The sequence below is a fragment of the Ursus americanus genome, chromosome X, assembly GCF_024610735.1.
Source record: "Ursus americanus isolate L20-20 chromosome X, mUrsAme1.1.p, whole genome shotgun sequence".
Lineage (NCBI taxonomy): Eukaryota > Metazoa > Chordata > Mammalia > Carnivora > Ursidae > Ursus > Ursus americanus.
This window is the reverse complement of record NC_142164.1, coordinates 96837977-96857477: the sequence shown is the minus strand read 5'-3', so window position 1 is coordinate 96857477 and position 19501 is coordinate 96837977. Positions and strand designations below refer to the sequence as shown.

Sequence of the window (19501 nt, the reverse complement as noted above, 5' to 3'; positions counted from 1 at the left end):
AAAAGGAGAGGATAATGGCCAGAGTTGTAGTAACCAGGAGAATGGAAGCCATCTTGGCTGTAATCCCCCAGAAGCAAATATGAAGACAAGGACGTGAGCTGAATTAGTTTGAGCTGTAATTCAAGGAAGCACTGGTACAGGAGCTGGAAGTAAGGCAAGGAAAGGAGCCAAGCTGATAAGGGATGCAGTGCTGCTTTGGGTACCTGGGGTGCACCGAGGTGAGGATTTAAGCACAGAAGACACTTCAGAGTTATCTCCCTCTACCACCTCTGTGGGGGTGAAGGAACTGGAGGGTTTATTTACTATTGCTTGAGGGCTACTCCTGGAGTATAGAGGGGCGGGGAAGGTCATTAATTCTCTGGCCAGAGAAAGCCTTGAAGGCCAAGTCACAGGTGTATGTAGCTGGAAACTGAGGTTTGGTGTGCCTGGGCATGGTGAATTCCAGAGCATCTATGGGGAAGGTCCTGACAACTTAGGCTACAGAAGATATGCACTAAGAATGACTGAAAAGAAGCGTGTAAGAAATCTGAGTTCCTGATGGTTATGTAGTCACCATTCCTATGTATCTGGATTGCTGTGGGAGAACCTTATACACCTCTACTTTGTGTAAGCCACTGTTAATTTGAGTTTTCTGTTACATGAGGTCAAACCTGCTTCTGACTGAATCACTCCCACCCATCCAGACCATCTATGGCCACTCACATCATTCCTGGCTCACATTTTCAATGGCTGAAGAGCATTCCATTAATGGCTGTACCATGATTTATTGAAGAAACACCCTCTTTGGGAAAATTGAGATTGTTTCCAGTTTTTCACTGTTGTAAGTCAGGCTGCAATGAACCTCTCTGTAGATAAATCTTTGCACACAGTTTTGCCATTTTTCTTAAGCAAAATTCCTCGAAATATATTTATTTCATTGAAGGCTATGAACGCTTTAAAGGCATTTTATACAAATTACACTCCTGCCAGCAGGAGTCTTTCTTTATTGATCCAGGAAGAAAGGGAAAAATCAATTTTCTGCTGGTCAATGGCACTTAGTTGGTATAATTCTTAAGGCACATTAGATATACTGCCAGATACAGATTATTTGAGAACATGTTTCTCATACCCCTTCTTTCCATGACAGATTGTAAACTTTCCAAGTTCAGAGAGGTGCTCAGCACATCAGCTTTCTGTCTCAATGCCCAACCCAGCATCTTGAGAGGTATGCGGATCAAGTGGAAAGTGTCTAGAACATAGATTCAGAAGAAATCAATTTGAGTCCCAACTCCACCGTTACTCCCTGATCTTAAGCAAGTCTTGTTTTCTCCCTGAGACTTATTTATTTTATATGAAAAATAGGAATAATGATATCTCCCTTGCTGAAAGGCTATCAGGATAAAATGGGAAAATGGATATGAAATTGCTTTGCAAAATGTTAATCACCATAGAAATAATGTTTGTAATCACGTACCTATGGGATGTTGTCTGAATGTTGGTGATTCTAGAATCAATCTCTCTGCCTCAACTAAGCAGCAATTGTCTTCAACCCTTGCATCCACTCCTAACTACTAATAACGTGCCACATACAGGATAAAGTGCAGCAGAGAGAAATACCTTTGAACAGTAACTGCTTGGGCTTATAGTACATTGTTCTCTATCTCTGCCTAGACCAATGGCATCTGCTCAATAGGTTCTTCATTCTCAGGTAGACCGTTTGTCCAATACTCATCAGCATGAATGATGAATTGACCAGTCCATATTTGAAGCAATGGGAAAGAGAGGGCCAGAGACTGTTTTACAGTTGGGGGATTGTAAATGTTAGATTGCAATGTTGTAAAGGTGAGAACACTGTTCTTGTGTAACCATGTACAATGGATTGGAGGTAAGAGGGTGGAGTTCAGCAGGTAGTTCCTAAGTGAATTTGGTATCCACTCAGAGTGAGAAGTCACACATGACTCTGTACATTTAAGATTTAGTTACTAGGCAACTGGGAGTTTGACTGGCAGAAAAAATAAGCTGGAAAGTGAATTTCAGATAAATTTCATATTTAGGTTAAAATATTTGGAATGTGGGTCTTTTCACTGAAACTCAGGCGAAAGGGCAAGACCGTAAGTACTAAATGGTAGCTGAAGCTATAAACATAGCTGGACTCTTGCAGGAAAGGAGGCTGTTAAAAGAAAAGTGTACCCTGGGAAGTGGCCCATAATGGGGGTGCCAGTAAAAACAAAACAACAACCCTCCAAGGAAAAACGATACAGAAACTAGAATGAAGTAGGGTAAAACATGAGAAAGATAGTCAGGTGGTGAGACATTATGAGTACCAATGGGTTCCAGTGTACTAAGGGTATAAAAGAGGAAGATCTATTTGGTCACAAGATCTTTGGTGATCTCAAGAGGGCAATTGCACAAGAGCAGTGAAGGCCTAACCAGACACAGAAGTTGAAACAGCCAGTGGATAGAAGGAAGTAGCAGGATTAGGTCCTAAGCAAGCATCTGAGAAGTTGTGTATGAAAGGAGAACGTACAGGGACAGGGGGAACATCTGCACACCGGTCATCCCTCTCTGCTGTTCTCTACACCAGCCCACTCAATTCATTTATTTATGGAATTTGCTTAGCGTCTTCTCTAAAATATTCAATTATACAAAAAAACTTATTTCTAAGTTCCTAAGGTCACACTCAAAATTACAGTACAGTGCTTAAGTTTTCCAGTAGTTATCAATGCTGAATGTACGTGTATGTAGCTCTCACTTTCCCCCATTGTGATGGCTTTCTGTGTGATTTCTATTTCCTTGTGAGGGGAGAGGGGATACATCTAGTTCCGGTAGCAAGAGTGAGTTTTCTGTCATTTAGCTGAAAGGCCGAGTTAAATGGAACACTTTTAAAACATTAAATTAAAATAAGAATAGTGCTTTATATGTCTGTATCATATATCAAAAGTAAAGATTCAATGAAAACTTTAAGATCACTTACTAAACTTTCAAAGATGGGCAGATTTTCCATAAAGACTTCACCAGCAGAGACAGATGGGCTGCATTCCAGAGGGGAAGGTCACAAGAGTGATGAATGAGACCTCTAATGTCTGCCGTAGCTGTGAAAATCTTTATGGCTAACTAAAATTCCTCACGAATAACAACCTGTAAATATTATATGAGCTGTCAGATGGAGAACACCGAGCTCTGGGACCATCGCACATGGTGAACAGAATACCACACCATGGGATTTGTCAGTAGACTGCCAAGGCATTCAGCATATCAGGCTTCCATTTGATCTGGGAAGTCAAGAGTTCATACTAAACTACTTGCCAAGGTGACTGAGTTACAGAGATATAAACATTTCCAAGTGCTGCTGGCTGCACAGTCCCGCAAAATCTCATAACCGATATTTGGAAGCACTACTCATGAAAGAAAAGCTCCTTCCCACTGACTTATACAAAACCCCAAGAACCTCGTTGTCATTCTTGGGACAGTTAGAAAGAACTACACCTCCCAAAGCCAGCTATAGGAAGAGAGGTGTCTATATAAACAGAGCTGTGACTGAGTTATGCTCATGGAATGTCTGACTAATTCTGAACAGAACTGGCTGACTGTATTACCACAGAACTTTCCTCTGGGTAAAGGTGGCTACAGTCTTTAGGCCATCTGGGTTAAGCCGGGTTACTAACAAGTCAGTGCAATATTGCCAGGTGCCCTTAGTGTCTCTCCAGATGTGCTTTTAAAACACGGCAGGCAGTCAACACCATTTGCTGAATGCTCTCTGTGTGAATGGTATTGTATTAGGCATGAGGGAAATTTTAAGGAATGTAAAATTTGAAACCTAAGCCAGTAGGGAGCAAGTCCGATATTAAAAACCAAATGACTGTAGATGGGATGCACATCCATTTAGAAAGCGAGAGTGAGAAAGAGCTAAGGATAGGACAGAAATTAAAGCAAAAAGAAGGTGGGAGAGATTAAATTTTGATACCAATACTTTCCTCCCCTGTGAAACAACGAAACACTGATACTTGAGCCATAGCCTCCTGGTGAGCAGAATGCTTCCCAGCCCCATGACCTTGGGCTTGGCCATGTGACTTGCTTTGGCCAATGGGGCTTTAGCAGATGTGATACGAAGAGAGTCTTGTACTCTTGTGCTCTGGTGATCTGCCAGGAGCACATGCCCAGTGTGCTCTCTGACTCTTCAGCCTGGGCCTCGAAACCCAACATATTTAGAAACAACCTGAGTGAAACTAGCAGCCTGGAGCCAAACCAAGCCAACCTCCAACCGATAGCCTGCAGAAGAGCTGCCCAAACTTTATCTAGATCATCTGAACTACAGTTGACCTCTAGACCTATGAACACGAGAACAGAGACTTTCTATTCTCATATGGGAGGGAGGGAGGGAGAGAGGGAGAGTAAGGAAGAGGAGGGTGGGCAGAGAGAGAGGGGTCAAAGAACACCAAAGAGGTGAAAGAATAGAAAAATATTCCCAAGCAGAAGTCTCCCTGATTTGTTACTAGCCACGTTCTCTACTGTCGTCCAAAGATCAATGGGGATTACCCACTTTGGTCTCTGTAGCTGAGACCTGTGGGTTGCCATGCACTGGTTCCCGGAACCCCTTCTCTGAAGCTGATCATCTGTATTGATTATAAGTATAAACTTGAATGTTTCATTAAACTTCTCTAGTCCTTTTTCTGCTCTGTGAAAGAGAGATGGTCATACTCCTTATTTTACAGGGTTCCCGTGAAAATGACACAGGCTAATCCATGGAAAATGCTTCCTCAGTGTTAAGAGCACAAAGTGCTCCATATTTTTTGTATTCCTATTCCTACCCCTACTATCATCATCATCATCATTCATGTGGTGAGTCATCAGGATATTTATTCCATTAACTAACTTACTGCCAGGGTGAAGAATGCTAGGGCAACCAGGCAAATGAGACTCTGCGGTTCTAGAGTTAAAGTGACTGGTACCCACTAAAGCACAGGCATAGGCAACAATGCCAGTAAATAATCCCTCTTCCTCCTTTTGCCGCCATTTTCTGTCTCTTCAAAAAATGTTATGTAGTTCTCAGAGTAGTAAAACTTGAGAGGAGACAAATCTTCCTTTTGGCATTCTGATGCTGGTGTCAACTATGAGAACCAGGGGAGTTTGACCATTTTATATGAGTATTGCTTAGGAATTCAAAACAAACAGCTAAGTATTTTTAGAAAGACTTAGAACAAGACATTTTCGTTTTAATTTCTATTTTTAGTTTTGATTTTTAAATTTCACATGACCAAACTTACCATCTTTTTTTTTCCTATTTAAATTAGTGTGGCTGGTTCACGAGAGAGGAATGACCTGATCTTGTCTAAGAATTAAGCCTTGTTGTCCTTTATTTTGCCCTAAGACAGCAAGGGTTCTGGTGAGCTTTTGTGCTGGGCTCCAGGAATAACTGAAGATTTGGTTCAAAACTTTCCCTCTTCCCTTGCAAGCTTTAATACAGCTATCTGCTCCAGGGGCGCCTGGGTGGCGCAGTCATTAAGCGTCTGCCTTCGGCTCAGGGCGTGATCCCTGCGTTGTGGGATCGAGCCCCGCATCGGGCTCCTCTGCTGGGAGCCTGCTTCTTCCTCTCCCACTCCCCCTGCTTGTGTTCCCTCTCTCGCTGGCTGTCTCTATCTCTGTCGAATGAATAAATAAATAAATAAAATCTTAAAAAAAAATAGACCTCTCTGCTCCAGACCTCCTGGACCAAGTCTTTGGAACCAGTCTCCTTCCCTTGGTAGCTGGCCTGGGTCAGGTTCTACAACACGAACTCTCACTCTTTACCTTTTGAGAATAAATCCGTCTGTCCTTAACTCACACCGTAAATGAGCTCATTCCATGCCTTTTCTAATTTTTTTCCTAGACATTTCCTGCTCAGATTTTCTCTTTCCAAGTCAAATTGTCCCCATGTTGACTAATCCTTCAATTATTCTCTCTCGTCTGCCTATTTCTAGCTCATTAAAACATTAGCACTCTCTAAAACCTATATTTATATTCATTATACATACATAAGAAATCCCTTTTCTGGACAAAAGGGCTATAAGGAGGCTACATGTAAAATTGGAAAGGGGGATATTCATCATATCAGAATACATCCTGTGAACCTTGCTAAGTGAAAGAAATCAAGGGCCAAGCAATCAGAAGCCTTCTTTGCTCGATTCCTCTCAGATGAAATATTCTCTACCTTGGATTTGCACATAGCCTCAGGGACAATGTGCATTTATACTAGTTGCAATATATTTTAAAAGAGATACATACTTGGTCTTTGTCTGCAGTTGCTGGTTCAAAGTTCCTAAGACCCTTGGAATTTCCTGGGTGGAGAGGGATAAAGGTGGCTTTTGTTATGTTAATGAGGTGACTTTTGGAAGGCCAAGATGGAACCTGGTCACCCTAGAGACACAAGCCATCTTTAGAGGGTTAGAACTTTCTGTCTCCACCCCTCCGCCAGACCTGGGGAGGGGGCAGAGGAGAGAGGCTGGAGGTTGAATCCAATAGCCAAAGATTGAATCCATCATTAGTACGTAATGAAGACTCCAGAAAAACTCAAAAGGACAGGGTCTGGAGAGCTTCCAGGTTGGTGAACACATGGAGGTGTGGGGAGAGTGGCATGCCTGGAGAGGCCACGGCAGCCCCACACCCTTCCTGCATACCTGTCCCTGTGCCTCTCTTTCATTTGGATGTTCCTGAGTTCCATCCCTTTATCATAAACCTGTGATCCTGGAAGTAAAATGTTTCTCTGAGTTCTGGGAACAGCTCTAGCAAATTAATCAAACCTGAGGAGGAAGTCCTGGGAACTTCTGGTTTATAGCCAGTGGGTCCAAAGAAGTACAGGAAACAATCTGGACTTGTGACTATGTCTGACGTCCAAGGAGGAGGTTGTGGAAACCTCCCACCTATAGCTGGTTGGTGAGAAGCACTGGTAAAACCTGGGCTTGCGACTGGCATCTGAAGTGGGCAGGGTCGGGGGGGCAGTCTTGTAGGACTGTACCCTTAACCTGTGGGATCTGATGCTCTCTATGGGTCAATGGGGTCAGAACTGAGTTGAACCTGCCAGTATGTGAGAATTGCTTGGTGCTGTATGGGAAGTGCACCCCTCCACGGAAACTGGGCTTAGGAACATCAGTTACTAGTCTATAAAGAACATTTCATTTTGCTTCCTGTAGAATTAATTCCTCCTTCCACTCTAGTCTTATCATTCCTATTCACCACAACTATAGGTAGAGTTTTTTTTTTAAATAGGTCTTTTTCTCTTGCTTAGAATTTGAGTTTCCCAGATTCAGTCTCTCGCATCTTCCTATTTCAAGTGCCTAGTGTTTGTTAATAAATATAGGAAGGAATGCTACAGGCATAGTAAGTCAGATCATGTCACTTCTTAGCTCAGAACCCACCTAAGTATTCCCTTCTTAAGAAGAAATTTCAAAGGTTTTTAACCATAGTTGACAAGACCTGACTTGGCCTGGCCCTTGGTCGCTCACTGACCTCCTTATCCTTCAAAGGGATTCCCATTTTCAAGGGAAAAATGAAGGGGGGGGAGTCTGAGGGGGATATGAACCATGAAAGACTATGGACTCTGGAAAACAAACTGAGGGCTTCAGAGGGGAGGGGGTGGGGGATTGGGATAGGTGGGTATTAAGGAGGGCACGTATTGCATGGAGCACTGGGTGTTATATGCAAACAACGAATCATGGAACACTACATCAAAAACTAAGGATATACTGTGTGGTGACTAACATAACATAATAAAATAAAATAAAAAGAAGAAATGCAAAGCCTAAAAAAAAAAAAGTTCCCTTCTCCTATTGCCTCTAGCCTGCTTTATTCTTCTCTGTCAAACTTATCATGGCCTGACTGCCTTCTTCTATTAGAATTTAAGCTCTATGAGAGAGGATTTTTCTTTCATTTACTACAGTTTTCCCCAGTACCTAGAACAGAGTTTGACCTATACTGGTCAATGAATGGACTAGTTGAATGACAGAATGAATCAATTCTTAGCTGGCCGAAAATAAAGTGAAGCTCATAATTTTTTCAGGACATTAGACCAGGCACTAGACTCAGGTCTTTCTATTGTATTAGAGAGGGAAAAATCTTCAGTGTGCCCAGTATTCATTCAATCAAGGCATATCCTATATTTATCTGCAAGATGTTGGATGCATGACATTAAAAAAAAAAAAAAGGAATGCATGCCCTTTACCCTTTTGGTGCTCACACTCCAACCCATTTCCTTTTCTGATCTGTTTTATCGACTATCCTTCATTCTAACTCTTGTCTGTCATTGGTGTGTGTGCTGCTGGACTTAAGGTATAAGGCAAGAGGCTGATGTAATCTTATGCTGTCCTCAAAGTCCTCACCCGTTAATGGAAGTCACAAGGTCAGACATCTTAAATAATGATCGTCACTATATACACTGGGCAAAATCATCAACTTCATCATAAAAGCAAGAGTAAATCAAATCTCTCAGTGACCAGAACGAGCCTATTACAATACCTTTTCCTTATATGCTTTGAAATGCCTGTTAGTTACATTGTCCCCTCACAGATGCGGTTCCCTAGGTAACAGACTCTGAGACAATGTTTAGAGAGCAGGGTATTTAGTAAGGTGCGCCCCTGTGATCAACACCTGCGGAAGGGAGAACAAGGAAGCAGGAGTGGTGACCGAGAAAAGTCAAGATAGGACGCAGGCCCAGTGACAGTCTCAGCGGACCCCATTGGAGCTTCTGAAGTAGAATATTAGAATTCTCTGTGTTATGCCAAAATGGCCAGGTCTTTAACCTCCTGCAACCATCAGGAGCTACCCTCGGAGGGGGTGTGACCTTGGGGGAGGCAGCTGAAGCAATTCCCCCAGGGACAGACAGCTGAAGGTTGTCTGCGGAGGACACTCCTCTTCATTGCATGGGACCTGGGAGTTGTAGTAAAGTAGGCTCAAATGACTCCTCGCACGTAGGTCATTCTACCTGGTGTTTCATGTGACCCAACTGCCATGGCTACACATCATCCAGGAGTCAGGCATACAGGAGTGGTTCTCAACCAGGGACAATTTTGCCTTCCAAAGGACATTTGGCAGCATCTGGGGACATTTCCGGTAGTCACAGCTGAGAGGGCGGGTGCTACTGGCATGGAGTGGGGGACGGCCAGGGGTGCTGCTAAACATCCTGCAGTGCACACCACAGTCTCCCCAACAAAGAATTTTCTAGAGCACCCGGGTCAAGAAAGCCTGGTTTCAATATAAAGACATTGTAAATAACTGACCCAATCAATCAATTTCTTGCAGAGTTTGATTGTAACAGAAAGAGAAACTTAGATGGTAGAAAGGTAGGGAAGTTACAAAAAAGTTAGAGGGCTAATGAAGAAAGCAGAAGTCACAAGGCAGTCAAAACTGTAAGGACAAGGTAGAGAGGAGACAAAAGCTCTGATACAGTGGTAGTTTGACTCTACAGCAGCAAAGCACATCAAGAGAGAAGCAAACACTCTCCACAGTGACTGCCATTCCCCGTCCTTCCTTATGTTTCCGGGTGTCCCCCTCATCACCTAAGCCTCTCCCTGCTCCTTACAGCTTGGAGGAGCCAAAGCTCATTTGCAGTAGGCTGAAATCAAGGTGACTACTACTCCTGATATCTGAAAGCATACTTAAAAATTCAAGAGAATTTTTTTTTTTTCTAGAGAGGGACAGGGGAGCGATAGAGGGAGAGGGAGAGAATCTTAAGTAGGTTCCATGCTCAGCATGGAGCCTGACCCAGTGCTTGATCTCATGACTCTGAGATCATGACCTGAGTTGAAATCAAGGGTCAGATGCTTAACTGACTGAGCCACCCAGGTGTCCCTCAAGAGGATAGTTTTTATTTTATTTTATTTTTATTTTTTAAGGATTCCATTCATTTATTTGAGACAGAGAGAAAGAGAGAGTGCGCATGAGCTGGGAAAGGGGCAGAGGGAGAGGGAGAAGCACACTCCCCACTGAGCAGGGAGCCCAAGGCAGGGCTGGATCCCAGGACCCCAGGATCATGACCTGAGTTGAAGGCAGATGCTCAACCGACTGAGCCACCCAGGCGCCCCAAGAGAATGGTTTTTAAACCAGCAACAGTTTATCTAAGTCTACAGAAGAACAAAATGCCTTTGTCCTCACCTCAAAGTTCTCACCAAAAAGTATTTTGTAATCCCAAACTGGTTATGTTCTGAAAATGGAAAACATCCAAATGGAAAAATGAGAGTAATGATTTTTGCCCACAGGGATGTGATTCCACCATTTCTGTTGTGCAAAGCTTTATATTTTGGGACGGATGACAAAATGTTACCGTAGGCCAAACTCACAAATGCCTTCATTTTCTGGAGAGTGTAAAAATATACCTCTCAGAGCCAGCATTCCACTAAAACGGTGCCCATGTGTCACGACACTGGTTCAGCACCGTGGTGCTGCTTGCAGTGTCCTAGGTCCCCAGGAGAGCCAGAGAAATCCATCACGATGAGGAAAACAAGAAAGAAACAAGCGTTTGCTTAGTCTCTGCCATGCCACCGGACTAATCTCCATTCAGGTATGTGGCCGAGTGGTGGTTGGGATCAAGCGTAAGGTCACTGCTGCGCTCTACAGTCAGATTACGCACAGGGAGCACAGTAGTTTCATCCAGTCTGGGAGATGTTAATGCTGCTGGCGTCCCCCTCAGAACACCCTTCCCCGCTGATGCACCCATCCCCAGCTGCTATGAGCGTTGATTGCTATGGGCCCATTGCCCCTGGTTCCAGAGAACCCTCCTCGGTGGAATGGGAACTGTTGTCCCCTGCTCCCCAGAAATCCATAGTCAATACCTGACTGACATGGGGGAACAAAAACCCAGCTCCCTTCCTTCAAAATGGGGCCGCCTCTGGGGATCAATGTGTGTTCCAGAGTGCCCTGGGGGGGGGTCAAGCCAAAGTTCATCTCTACTTCCTTGCTTAGCTTGACTCCATCACCAGCATAACCCCCACTGCATCCTCCCTCCCTCCTTTCACCCAAGAGCTCCTGTCTAGGCAAATTACTCCTACAAGAATCTGTTTCCATGAAACATTACTTAAGGCTGGGGTGACCGACCATCCCGCTACACTCAGCACTGAGATTTCCTGAGAGGCAGGGATCTCAGTGCTCGAACCAAGAACATCCCAGGCACACCAGAACCAGTGGTCACCCTAACTTAAGGCAGATAGATATTTGGATCCTGAGCTTTGCCTCTACAACTTTGGCTAATAGGAATAACATTGATTTGGTGGCGTTCTGGTAAACCAGCTATGCAAAAAAAGAAAAACGAGGCTTAATTTGCCATGTTTGCCAGTTTTGGTGGGGTCTGTAGTCCCACTGCAGCTGATTTCAAGCTACCGAAGATGCAGTTTAACAACCAGCTCACAATTGCTGTATATTTAACAACTGGCTTTTTCAAGCCAGGACAAGCCAGCTCCAGTACACAAATCCCCACAGCAGAAACGGAGAAGTCTCCAAAGCTTCCTCGTGTGTCCAAATAAATGGATACGGAGGGCTGAAGATGCAAACTTTTGTAACTAAGGTTACTCCAAAGCAAATAAATCTAGGTCTTTGTGGAGAATATAAATTTCAGCTCAAGAAGAAAGGGCCATAGAAATTGGTTTTGAGAAGAGTTTAATTATTATCACTGTGACTGCTTTTTGTGGGCATCTGAAAGGCTACCTTTGAACTTAATGGAGCTGGTACCAGCATCACTGATAAGTTATAAGGCATCTATCCCAAATTCCCAACACTTGCAACAGCGCGTGACTGCTGAAGAAGTTGGCCCAAATTATTTGGCCCTGAGATTTTTCCCTGATGAGGAAGCTTTAGGCTGAAAATCATCTCACATTGTAGCTGCAAGCTTCTTCCTGACTTATCACGACGGCTTCCTTAAGCCGATCTGAAGCTTTAAATTATTGGCCCACTCGTATTTCAAATTCATCCATCCCCTGAGGACAATGGTAGCATAGATTGGAGCACTGTTAAGCAAAATGTCAGCAATTATTAAACGTGCTTAAAGTTTTTTCCCCCATCTTTTTTATTAAGTGTGTGAGTGGGAGGAGGCGGTGGGGGTGGGGTATAGGGATGAAGGTTTGGTAACTTTCAAGATAGAAACAAACTTTATAGTCTGATGTAGCAACGGGAAACTGTAAAGGCTTAGATTGCTTTAATGAGACAAAAAGTTAACCAGGAATTGGATTAGGGCACTTAAGATGATAAAGTCTGCAAGAAATAAGTGATCGATTCTTTCTTTTTACAGTATCTCATAATCTGAGAAGAAGAAGATCACTCAATGAAACTCATAGCTTTTAAATTCAGAACAAACAGTTAAAAGGAAATTTGTCCTATGGAGTTCCATAGCCATCAACAGAGGGTACGATTGTAAGAGGTCAGTGGGCTAAAAGCTGGAGAATAAAAATCTTAACTATTATTGTTTTTTTCCATTATCAAAGTCATACACGCTTATTATAAAAAGCTGCAAAAGTTAAAAAAAAACCACAATAGCTCTTTGCATTCTGATGTTTTTCAGTCTTGTCTTTACGTGTCCCCTTCTGTTGTTTTTATTTTATTTTCTAATAGAGTTGTGATCATACTGTAATTGTGAAGTCCACTTTTTTCCTTAATATATTACATGGCACAGGAGACAGTTATGAAAAGGACCATGTCAAGTTTTGAATGCTATTAGTCCTTGCTCAGAGGCAACACGAAAGGTCACATTATTTATTGAGCGTCTACTATGTGATAGTCGCTATGCTAAAACTCATGCCACTGTGTGCTAGCAACGTCAGGAGGAAATTTACTTCTTCTTCTTTGGGACATAAAACATGATTCACTCTGTAAATGATTTTATTGAACATCTACCCGGTACAGATACCATGTTAGGTGCTAGAGAATATAAAGCCATCCCGTCCTTGCGGAGATTAGGGTCTACTCATTGGTTATTCATCCATTCATTTGTTGCACAAATAACAATTGAGCTCATATAATATGAAAAACACTGCCCTTGCAGATGATTAAATCCATGAAAAACAACTTTGGGAAGGAGAGGAACTAGTTACATACAATTAAAGACAAAAGAACGAATGATACTTTCACGTCCAGTTTGACTCCAATAAGCAGATATGAACTTACACTGTCAGGTTGATAATGGTAACGACACTAATGCGAATAGCAATCACTTATCTATTACTATGTGCCAGGTCCCATTCCATATATTTTATTTATTTTAAGTAGGCTTCAATACCCAGCATGGAGCTCAGCGTGGGGCTGGAACTCAAGACCCTCAGATCAAGGCCCGAGCTGAGATCAAGATTAACCAACTGAGCCACCCAAGTGCCCCTGTTCTATATATTTTACATAAAATATACACACAGTGTGTATATATCTCTATCTACCTACCTACCTACCTATCCAGTAACTATTTGATCTTCATGATAACCCTGTGAGGTAATATTACCATATTTCATTGAATTAAAAATTCCACTGGACATTAGGTACATTCTGATTTCAGGGCTTTCATAATTGCAGTGAGGGAATATGTCTTACATTTGATGAAATATTACTATTATCCCCATTTTATAGATGAGGATAAAAGAGATGGAGTATCTGACCAGTACTTGAACCCTATCAGCCTAGTACCAAAGCTATAGTCTTAACCAATATTCCAAGTGAGATAACACTTGGCCCAGAAGCATCCAGAGAAAAATTCAGGCTCTGTAAATCAACTTAGTATGGCCCAGACCAGGAAATACAGAAGAGAGAAATCTGTGGCAATATCAGATGAACTAGACAATTGCCGGCTTCAATGTTTGTTGTCAGTGGGTAAGGCAGCGTGACATGTGGCTTGCGAGTTCAGGAACTAGGTTCCAGACCCGCATCTATTATAACCACGTGTGTGACCTTGGTGATGTCATTTTATTTTTCTGCACATGTTCTGTCTTCTGTAAAAATAAGAGTTGGGGTGGCGTAATTCAGTGTCTTTCAAACTTTTTTGGACTGCAATCCACAGAAGGAAAGTATTTTACTTTCTGTTGTAGCATACCCATATGCATGTGTGTGTGTGCACATCCCCCCACCCCAGCTGAAACCAAAGTGCCAAAACAATACTTAACCTTCTTGTGCAATGTACTCTGATATTTTCTCATCTCTTCCATCCCATTAAAAAACTGTTGGTTGCAAGTCATTAAACTGATTTCAGTATTCACTAATGAGTACTTTGAAAACAACTCCTATAGATACTCCCTTAGCCTCTCTCCAGTTAGGAAATTCCACAGCATAGGGGACTCCTGGGGTGGGGGTGGGAACCAGAAACCTCAGGAAAGAGAAAGTTGACCCTTTTGCCTTATAAATAACTCATTTTCTTCTTAATTGGATCGTGTTCTTACCACCTTCAGCAGAAAGTTCTCATCATTAAACCATTTGGCAAATACCACTTTAGGGCAAAGATCCCTGTACTACGTTCCATGGCACGTTTAGTGAGAAATTAATTGGTATGCCTGAAAAAGACTTCTCTAGTCACATAAGTACAGAGAAGAGCTACTGACTATCCTCTTCTTAGTGTTTCCATGTATAGTAAAGGCTGCAACAATTCCAACAAAAAATTTTCTTACCTTTATAAGCTACTGTTTTTCCAATCTTATTGACCCCAAAACTATTTTTTCAAGGAAGTTATTAACATCATACAGAACATTAATATACTGAGGAATACGGCTTGGAAAATGCTACTCTGGGGAATTCTAGAACTGGTAAAATATTTTAAGTTTTTATTTAAGTTCCAGTTAGTTAACACACAGTGTTACATTAGTTTCAGGTGTACAATATACTGGTCCAGCACCTCCATCCATCACCCAGTGCTCATCACAAGCGCCCTCCTTCATCCCCATCACCTATTTCACCCATCCCCCCACCCACCTCCCCTCTGACAACAATTAGTGTGTTCTCTAGAGTTAACAGTCTGTTTCTTGGTTGATTCTCTCTCTTTTTTTTGCCTTTGCTCATCTGTTCTGTTTCTTAAATGGTATGGTATTTGTCTTTCTCTGACTGACTTATTTCACTTAGCATAACACTTTCTAGCTCCATCCATGTGGTTGCAAATGGTAAGATTTTGTAGAATTGGTAACACATTAAGACAACCTTAATTCTTCTCACTCCTACAGAAGGATTTCTACCTTTATTCAAATATATAGTTGCCCTTCGTGAAGTAAAATTTAAACTAGAAGCTCAGAGAACTGAGAAAATTGACACAAAAAAGATCTCAGGCTCTGCTCTTTTTTTAAAAAAGGTTTTAAATTCTTGAAGATAAATTCTTGAAGATAATTTTAAATGGACAATTTTCAGTCTACTACGCCAATAAATACTATAGTACTTTCTTGATCATTGACATGTGAAGACATGGACACTGTACCTTCCTACTATATATTCTAATACATGTATAAATGCTAACGGTGTGGTTCAAAGTTGTGTATAAATATAATACATTATATATAAATTTATATAATTTTTAAAAATCACACTATTACCAATTTCTCCCTTTTCTTGGTTTAAGTTACTAAAGTCAATTAGAAGTGGTAGAGGGGTGCCTGGGTGGCTCAGGCAGTTGAGTGTCTGAGTTTTGATTTTGGCTCAGGCCATGATCTCAGGGACATGGGATAGAGCCCTGCTACAAGCCCAGCTTTGGGCTCTGTGCTCAGCCCTGAATCTGCTTGGGATTCTTTCCCTCTTCCTCTCCCTTCCCTTCTCCTCCTCCCTCCCACCCCCCGCATGCTCTCTCTCTCTCAAATAAATATATAAAATCTTAAAAAAAGAAATGGTAGAATATTGGGGTGTCTGGCTAGCCTAGTCTATGGAGTGTGTGACTTTTGACCTCAGGGTCATGAGTTCAAGCCCCACACTGGGTGTAGAGGTTACTTAAAAATAAAATCTTAAAAAAGTGGTAGAATATTAAAGCTAGAATGAAAGGCAAGCTAGTGTCTAGCAATGGATAAGGGTCATATTTTACAATGTTTTTCTCTTCTCATTTCTCTCAGATCTAAGATAAAAGGAACAACTTCTTTAACAAGTAGAGATTGGGCCACCAAGAAGAAACAGAGAATACTTTTAGTAAAAGGCTGCCTCTCTCTACTGATAAAAAAAACAAAGACAGCTGGTAATGTAATTTTCAAAGGTGTGTGTGTGTGTGTGTGTGAGAGAGAGAGAGAGAGAGAGAGAGAGAGAGAGAGAGACAGAGAGAGAGATGGAAAGAGGAGAGACAGAGACAGTGAGCATGTTTGGGGGGGCAGTTAGTGGCTCATCTTTACTTCTCTCCGTAATTTCTAAGCCTCAGAAATCATCCTATTATTATTCTTAGTAACCTGGAAGTAAATGACTAGACATCTATCAATTCAAAATAATTTAATATGACCTCAGTGGTGTTTTTTTCTAACATATTGTTATTTGTTTTAGGGGAAAAACTGTTTTGCTTTCACAAAACACAATTTAACAGCAAGTAAGTGACTTCAGAGATGCCTTGCCTCAAATGTGGTTTTGATGGGGTACCCAACTTCTGGAGCAGATTTCCATGTGGCAGTACATATCAAAAGCCATACAATGTGAACATCCTTTAACAGAGCAGTTCTGCATTTAGGCATTTATCTTGTAGAAAGAATAGGAGATGTTTATAAAGGCGTACAAAGGATGTTAGTCCCAAAGTTGGATATAATAGTAAAAGATTTGAAATGACGTTAATATTGAGTAATTCAGAATCGTCTTGGTAAATCTGGTGCAGCAGAGAATACTACCCAGCCATTTAAACAATTACTCTGTAGAGGAATATTTAAACACGCAAAAATATTTTTATTACAATTCTAAGGGAAAAAAGAAGGTCATAAAACAGGAATGTGTTTTTATTCCTGTTTGGTTTAAAAGAAGGGAATGTGAATTCAGACACATACACACACACCCTGAGAGAAAGACAGAAAGTATTATGAAGCACATTTTTTACAGTGGTTATCTCTGAGTGGTGGGATTATGGGTAATTTTTTTTCTCTGTTTGTACTCTCTGCTTTCCAAAATTTCCTTGAGGGGCATATATTACCTCTGTAATTAAAAAAAAGGACATCACAAAGAAATGGTCTTCATTCAGTCTTTAGTCTTAGTGTCCTACTTCTAATATTCCTTACACCAAATTGGTATTTGTTGATAATCACAAGCAAAGCTTCTAAGCAAATATCGATATTCCACATGAGTAAGAAATTGGCGACTCCTAGGGCTGGCTCCATTTAAGCAGGTAAATGATGGTCTTTATGAGCGTCTGTGTCTACTAACCTGACCTTTCTGGAAGTGGGCGCTGGTGTGATATTGTTTAAAAGGTGTAAAGATGCTCCACCTGGCCCTTCAAAGTTCTTCCCTCACAACTCAGAGATTATGGCTGACGTTCTACCAACAGAGAGTTATTCTTCAGACTTATGGCTTTTCACCCTATTAAAATGCAAATAACCCAGGAGAAGTACACATTAAACTTTACCTGTCACCTGGGTTAAATAACATATCATTTTCTGAAAAGAAGTTTTAATGGGGAAGACATGGGAATTTGGGTGGGGAAGGCAGAGAGAATAAAGGATGAATGAATACACCTGGCATCTGAGGAGTAATTAATATTCATACGAGTGATATTTTTGTTTATGGCTTATAAGTCACTTACAAATATGTTATCGCATTTAACTTCAATGAAGTCGAACAGAGTGGCAGTCACCGAGGCAATTCAAGCAGACCAGAGATTTGGAAAAATACAGAAGACATAATCCTCACGCCTCGTCATTATCCTAAACGCACTCCTAAAGCCACAATTCCACTTGATTGTGTACACTGCTTTCACCTGCCCCCTTCTTTTGGCCCATCCTAAGCATGTGCAATACTGTCCAAATAACAACTGCATTGAGATAGTAAGACCCAGTCAAGAACGGAAGGACCACTGCCTTCTAGGAATTTGTGTTCTAAAAGACAAGAGCCAACTGGAGACACACGAAAGCATCTAGTCAAATACTTTAAAATGTGAGCAAAGGGGCGCCTGGGTGGCACAGTCAGTTGAGTGTCTGACTCTTGGTTTTGGCTCAAGTCATGATCTCGGTCACGGGATTGAGCCCCGAGTTGGGCTCCATGCTCAGCGGAGTCGGCTTGAGATTCTCTCTCCCTCTCCCTCTGTCCCTTCCACTTTGCACGTGCACTCTCACTCTCTCTCTCAAATAAATAAATCTTAAAAAAAAAGTGAGCAAAGATCTTTTTCCTAACCTACGGGAAATGGAAAACAAAGGAAAGGATGAGAAAATGACAATAAAAGAAGGTGGCAGGAGAATGCAAGGAAATCATACAAAATTACTTCCTGTGTATGAAATACATAAATTAAGTAAATGACAGTCCAGTGTAGTGGCTATAGAACAGACTCTGGAACCAACTTGGTTTGAATCCTGGCTGTCAGTCGATCTCTGTGTGACTGTGTGCCTCAATTTCCCCATCTTTAAAATGGGTAAAATAATGGTATCTACCTCATAGGGTGCTATGAGGATTAAATTAGTTCATATTTGTAACACTGACAGGCACAAAGTAATTGCCTCAAAAATGATGGTTAGGCCCTCATACATACTCACGTATGACAAGAAACATGCCAGAATGCTAGCAGATGTTAACTCCATGTGGTGGAAATATGGCTTTTTAAATAGAATAAACCCTCAACTTCCACACTTTTGTAATCAAAGTGGTAGAAATTAATAACATCAATCAGAGGACAACAGGTGCTTGACAATTTACTATGTATTTGTATATTAATAGGATGTTCCAATAGTAAACCCTCTGTTAACTAAGCCTGTTCCTCTTAGTATTTCATTATAAAATATGTAATATTTATCAATATATATCAATAATATAATTAATGACACAAATATAATTAATAAAAGAGTAAAGCTAAAGTTAAAAGAATGAAGAGTGGTCAAGGATAAAAGAGCGGTAAGAATAGTTAGGGAGAGGAAACCCAACACGCTGAGCTTCCAACTTGGAGGCAGGAAGTATTTAATGAATTATGAAGGGATAAAGAATTATAGATTCCCAGTGACACATATTGAATGATCCCATCATAATTACATGGTACCATAATTATCAGCTTATGAAGTGAACTGCTCTAAGCAGAACTAAAGACTCAAAAATATTACCAAAGTTAGCACCTGAGAATACATTGCAGGAAACAATTATGCGTTAGCTGAAGACTGGACAAAATGATCTAATCGGACCTCCTCTCCCAACCCTCTAGATTCTCCCCCCAAGTTGTATTTCGGGATGATTTATGCCTCCAGTGCACTTGGCAGAGATGATCACAATTCAACTCTTAATTCTTCGCTACCAAGACGCAATGAACACATTAAGCAATGAAAGGTGGCAGCAACTTACTGGAAAGAAAGTGCTGGGATGCCGGCCCAAAGTCCCTGTGGGCTTCGTGCAGCTGCCTGATGCGGTCCTCAACGGCCACCTGGGAGGAAGAGGAGAGAAGTGATGTTCTCTCATCACACAT

The 19501-nt window shown here is 41.5% G+C and overlaps 1 protein-coding gene across 11 annotated transcripts in view; it reads right to left on the bottom strand.

Annotated features, from left to right (window-relative positions):
• Positions 1-19501, bottom strand: part of DMD (dystrophin) — a 2097152-nt gene that overhangs the window by 209525 nt on the left and 1868126 nt on the right. For all 11 annotated transcript variants that reach the window (XM_087859359.1, XM_087859361.1, XM_087859356.1 and 8 more), the window contains one exon: positions 19381-19459. In XM_087859359.1, coding sequence (XP_087715485.1) covers positions 19381-19459 — 79 coding nt within the window. The remainder of the gene's footprint in view (positions 1-19380; positions 19460-19501) is intronic.